The 6175-nt window shown below is 33.1% G+C and overlaps 1 protein-coding gene across 16 annotated transcripts in view; it reads left to right on the forward strand.

Moving 5' to 3' along the window:
* NRXN1 (neurexin 1) overlaps positions 1–6175 on the forward strand; it is a 1047547-nt gene that overhangs the window by 551584 nt on the left and 489788 nt on the right. For all 16 annotated transcript variants that reach the window (XM_023532814.1, XM_023532816.1, XM_023532823.1 and 13 more), the window contains one exon: positions 1228–1347. In XM_023532814.1, coding sequence (XP_023388582.1) covers positions 1228–1347 — 120 coding nt within the window. The remainder of the gene's footprint in view (positions 1–1227; positions 1348–6175) is intronic.

Genomic DNA, 6175 nt, shown 5'->3' on the forward strand with positions numbered 1-6175 from the left:
TTCCTTCATTACATGTCATCAGCTCAATTAACCATTATATATATATTCATATATATATATACGCATACATAGTAAAATTCTAATAAAGTACCGCTTTCTCATTTTTCGCTTAAGATTTATGGCCGTTAGTATTAATTTGTTTGCTTTACATAGCATTTCTCTCCCCCTTTATAGCGGCATGCTTTTTGAATCTGAACATTCTATGTTTGCCCCATTTCAGTATTGCTTACTAACATTTAATATATTTTGCTTTTTTTTTTTTTTTTTTAATTTGCTGACAAAGTTGCATTGATGAAAGCTGACTTGCAAGGTAGATAGCCCTGTGTGTATAAAACAAGACTGAAACCCCGTAATACACAGTGGAAACCTCAAAATAACATTTTTTTTTTCATTTTTGCCGTAACTGTTGTTTGGGTTCACATTTAATTTTCTCCCTTATTGAACATTGTGCAAGAAATCTCATTTTGTAGCATAGTTTGCATAAAGGCTTTCAGTCTTGAATATGTTTGTATAGTGATTACCTTTAGTGCTCTGATCATCCTTTATTCAGTTCTTTGTTTTTCAGTGTTCTAGTTACAATTCTTTAGAAATAGAATAGCATTCTTTTTATTTGTATGTTAAATGGGGGCATGTCATCTATACAGTTATTCATTTTATGTTTAATTGCATGAAATTGTCAAAGCATGTGAATTGATACTTGCCAACATACCTATCCAAAACACTCAACAATCATAACTTTATCCATAGTTTGTGCAGGGAAACTTCTGGAACCCCTAGGACATTTTCGCATAACTCTCTTCAGTTATTTTGCCAATTTTATCTCAATTTCATGAAGTTATAATCTCTATTTCTCATGGTGTCTCTATTCATTGATCAGAAGTTAAGGAGATCCATGCATTTTTCTAAAATTCAGATGGTGATAGAGAATTATTGATGATAGAATGAGATTACCTGCTACCATAATTATACTAGAAGCTATGTGCTTGCTTTTACTATTTGTTGGTTTAGTTTACTATTATAATGTATTTTGTCCTATATTTGAAACTTTAGAAAACCTTCATATTATAGCTTCTCTGTTTCTAATTCAGGTGTGTGAACTAGAACTTTCAAAACTAGTTTGGTCATATAATTTGAGGTGTTGGCAACTACTATATGTGACCTAACTCATGTCTCAAACACTATTGGAATTTTTAAAAGAGCCCAAGTTTCTTTTAAATTGCTTTGCAGGGCCCAGCACAACCTGTCAAGAGGATTCATGTTCCAATCAAGGTGTGTGCTTGCAGCAATGGGATGGCTTCAGCTGTGACTGTAGTATGACTTCCTTCAGTGGGCCACTCTGCAATGACCGTAAGTACTTCTCAGCATATGGACAGATGCTTGTCTTAGTTTCTGTTACTGTCTGATATCCAGGATCTAAAACTGCGACTCTTTATATTATCTGTGAGTAAGTTACACTGTCATAAGCAGGAGAAGCAGTTGTTTCTATTGGAAGGACATTTTTAAATACTAAAGTATTAATCAAGGATGCTATTAGCTACATATTGTGATGATGGTGATTCTGTTTGTTGTAATTTTTTTTTTAATTGCTGATGGTCACTATTGAAAACAATGTTTTCATTTCCTTTATATGACAATTCTCCCCTAGTTTTTGAAGGAGACTTTATGTTGCTTTATATTAAGTAGTATTTAATTTTATAAGATTATATCTTGAGGGCTGTAATTTTAGTGAATGGTGGCAGGTATCATTATGTGTTTTTTTTTCTCTCTACATTTCTTCAAGCTCATGTCTACCTTTTACTTTAAAAACATGTTTAAACTTTGTCCTTCAAGTACTGTTCCTTCTATTTTAGCCACTTGTGGGGTTTTCCCCGCCTTTAGTCTCCCAATATAGGCACGATAAACACAGAGTTCACATTATGTCATGGAATAGCTGCTAGTAACTAATCTTTGTGATTGCAGTGAGGGTTCTGATGCCAAATTAACTGTATATAAGATGGTGTTCTGTTTCTTAACTTCCAAGTAGATTATGATTTATAGCCATTCATCAAAATCGTAAATGCCTTTCCTACAAAATATTGCATTCCACTCTATTGAGAAAATAGTTCTGACAAACCTTTCTGGTTGTAAAATAGAGTACATACTTTATGTTTTTAAATGCTCCAACATTTAAGAAAAAGCTCTGGGATGATGGGGTAGGCGATGCAATGATTGAAGGCTTAGGCTTCCGGGCAAAGGCTGGGCTTGGATACAGATTTAAAGGAAGACTAGAGTTTGTTCATTTTGATATTTGTCTATTTGAGACTATTCATGTCAGTGTACATACGTGTATCAGTGTTGAGGATGTGGTCAAGCAAATACTGCATTGAACTGAGTTGTTGCAGCCTAGCGATACAGTACAATTCACCAGCTACCGTCAAGTTTCCTATCCAAAATGTGAAATGTAGGAAGAACGAGCAACTAATACAAAGAAAAATAGTACTTGGAAAAGACTTGTAAAGATCACACCACCACAGACAGAGAAATAGTTAATCTCCATCCTTTCAGTGACATCTTCCATAGAATTACAAGGAAACTGGAAGCAATAAACATGTATTCAAAACTGTCACACATTTGCAAATACAGTATTTCTACAAATAAAATCACTTACAAACAATAACTTCATTTGAGGTTATATAAATAACCTTAAAGATGCGATAAATACTTGTATGTGCATAAAGCAAATTTAAAAAACGGATATGCTTTTAATAAAGACATGCATATATAGATATAGTAACTTCCTGCATTTGCTCCTACCCCATAGAAAAATAACATAAACTTATTTTCAAGGACAACCAGAAGACTGATAACTTATTATGTGATTTTATTATGGCAAATTTTTAATCGAGTACAATCCTGACAGATGTATGACTATATGTGGTAGCTAAGAGAGCTTTTTTCTGTGAAAATGTTTTTCATTTTGCTAAAGAATTTTTTCTGCCAAACTTTACTTAATCTAGTTTCATGTTTTACAAAACAGTTGCCATTTGGTTGTGTCAGATTGTGTATCCTCATATACCAGTTAAATATGAAAAATATAATTTGCTGTATGTATTTGCTAGACATTTCCTAAAGGAACATCAAGATCCTACTTTAAGCATCATGCTGTCTTCAAAGCATTTTTACAGAAAATTATTTGAATGCTGTTCTTGGGTGATAGTAGTGGTGATGACAATGATAAACCTACTTGTTATTTTCTTATAAATAAGGTAAATGCCATCCAGTAAATGTGTCTCCTGATATGCCTCTTGCACAAATAAGCATTAAAATGACTTTGGAGGGCTCTCAAAATACATGTATTTTGATTAAATTATTGCCTCTTAGTGGGTTTTCTGGAAATGCGAAATAGTTTCTTGGTTTTTACGTTGACGTTTTGGTGGTGAGGATATGTAGGTACAAATCAATATTTAAAAGTAAATCTTTTTTTCACATCAACTATAATTTATAGAAGGTACAATAGTAACTGTTTCTTTTGAGGACGCGTAATTGATAGGGCAGTAAAAGTAGCCTAACACATTTCCTTCACTTTTTAAATTAATCAAAGTAAACCTTATCTCTACATCTCACTGTTTTTCTATGTTACATAAGTAGAATTAGTGTGATTCCTAGGATTTTAACAAACTCCTTTTCTTTATAGAGGTTGACTTTTAATATATAAAACCATTTTTAGAGATTTCATTTCTTAATGAAATTTTCATTTCCAGCTTAGGTATTCATCAATATTGTGACTATAGCTTTCAACTGCATAGAAAACAAACAAAAGAGGAAAACAGAAACAAAACTGTTTAAAAGAGGAAGAAAGAACACACCACATAGCAAATGAGATACCCTACCACTACCACCACCAACAGGCCTTATAAATGTCATTGCTCTAAGTTTCACTGAGTGGATAACAGTAATTAGAAAATTTTATTTGTTAGCCTGGAGGTATAATTAACAATGAGAAAATGGGAATACTTTTTACTTTGTAAGTGTAATCTTGGATAAATCATCCTAATTAATGAACTTAAAGAAATCTTTCAAAAAAGAGGTACTTAAGCAAAATGATGCCAAAGCCAACTTTTAAAGAAAAGTGAAAATTGCCAGGTAAATGACCTAGTCATTAACAAAAACTGTTGCAGAATGTGTGTGTAGGGTAGTGTACTAACTCGTTTCTTGTTCTCCCTAGTTAAATATCACAAGCTAGCTCTTCCTGATTCTCCTAATCAGAGGCAATGTATTTTTTTTCTCTCTCGCTTCTATAGAATTTTGTTCATGCTGTTTTATTTGTCATCACCTTCTACCCTATAGTTACTGATATTTGATCTTATCTTCCTGTAAGACTATATGCTTCTCCCAGGGTCAATAGTCCTTTATATTTTGGCTCATAAGCCCAGTATTTTGCGTACCATGTTACACACAATTGGTGATAATAGTAACTCACTAATGTTGTTGACTAGGTACATGAATCTTTTATAAAAATTTCTAGTACAACTCAATGGCCAAAAGTACTCTCCAAGTTCCTCAATTCGTAATTCATGAACTTCCATGGTCTGACCTTAGCATTCGTTTTCATCCTTATCTATTGCAGAACCTTGTCCATATGGCAAGTTATTGCCAACTAACTTACTTAGGACTTTATGAGCAACATTGCACATCCCACTTTCCTCACATTGCCTATGCTATTCTTGGGGAATACACTCATTCCACCTGGAATGCATTCCTTTCTCTGTATCTGCCTGAAAAAATATAAGTTCATTTTCAATCTCTACTTAAACTGCTCCATCCCATGGAAGCTTTCCTGGTCTTCTGAACTGAACTTTGCCTTTTCCCCTTCTGAAATCTTAGAGCAATGGTTTTCGTACTTACATTATTTATACTTACCATATTATAGCTATTTGTAAACTTTTTCTTGTGTGTAACCACTTATTGAGTGCTTGAGATGTGCCAGGTCTGTGCTGAGTTTCCATTAATTATGTAAAATCCGCACATCACCTTTATATGGTTGCATACACATGCACCATTATCAAACCACTGTGCTGCAGCAATCCTTTTCTGCTTTCACCCCGTGGTCCAGAATAGAATGTAACCATATTAGTTAATTTAATGTCAGGTTGGGAAAGATGAATATGGCTGTGACCACATGGAAAGTAGTGAACATAATAACATTGTCACATTACATTAGTGTAGAAATGCTGTGTGCCAAATTATAGTTCAGCTTCAGTAGTGTCTGTGACCATAAGAAAATAATACATCACAGTGCTGTGATTTTGGTAGTAGGAGGGTGTGAGCATTGCCATCAAAGGACTATTTTCAAAATTATAAACTTTGTCAAAAGAAAATCTTTCTGATAGGATTATATCTTTTACGTGAGAATTAGAAATGTTCACTAAAACAAAGATGAAATACATTTGACTGTGACTTGTTACCGTGACACTTAAAAATATCTTTAGCTTTGTTTCTCACCTTCTTTTGTTGTTTAAAAGAGAATCCAATATTTAGAGAATCAATCTCAGAACTACAGAAAATGAATCATAAAATATATAAAAATAATTTGGATCAATGTAACATTATTTCTCTCCCATTTAAAGCTGCCAGCAGTATTAAGCTGTGAGTGGATTTGCTGCTGACACAATTTAGGGCTGAATAAAATTTAGCTATGTCCACAACCAGATTCTTATTTGAGTATGATGATTCTTATTAACTTTAAATTATTCAAGCAGTTCTTAATGGCAAACTTTAAGTCGCTTAAAGCAAATCATAAGCAATATTTACTGATAACGATTTAGAAAAAACTGTGGGGAAACAGGGTCAGACCTGTTTTAGGTTAAACCATAAAGGGTTTAAATATTCAAACTGAGTCAAAAAATAAAATAAAAGAAAGCATAATGTATGATAGAGAAATATACTATATAATAGAAGTATCATTTTCTGTTTTATGTAAATGTATCCTTGTTTCTCTTGTTGGTAAAAGACATCATAAAAGTAGATGCATAAAAGGAGATATTGGACTTGGACTTTTCATATTGCAATTGGGCAGTCAAATGACAGTTTTAAGCTGATTCTACATAAGAAAATTTGAGGAGGAAAACCCCAAACAATGAAATAGAGCATTACTGTATTTGAATTATCCAGATTAGTCCCTTAGTCCCCTGTATTG

Source organism: Pteropus vampyrus, unplaced genomic scaffold (genome assembly GCF_000151845.1).
Source record: "Pteropus vampyrus isolate Shadow unplaced genomic scaffold, Pvam_2.0 Scaffold91, whole genome shotgun sequence".
NCBI classification, from domain to species: domain Eukaryota; kingdom Metazoa; phylum Chordata; class Mammalia; order Chiroptera; family Pteropodidae; genus Pteropus; species Pteropus vampyrus.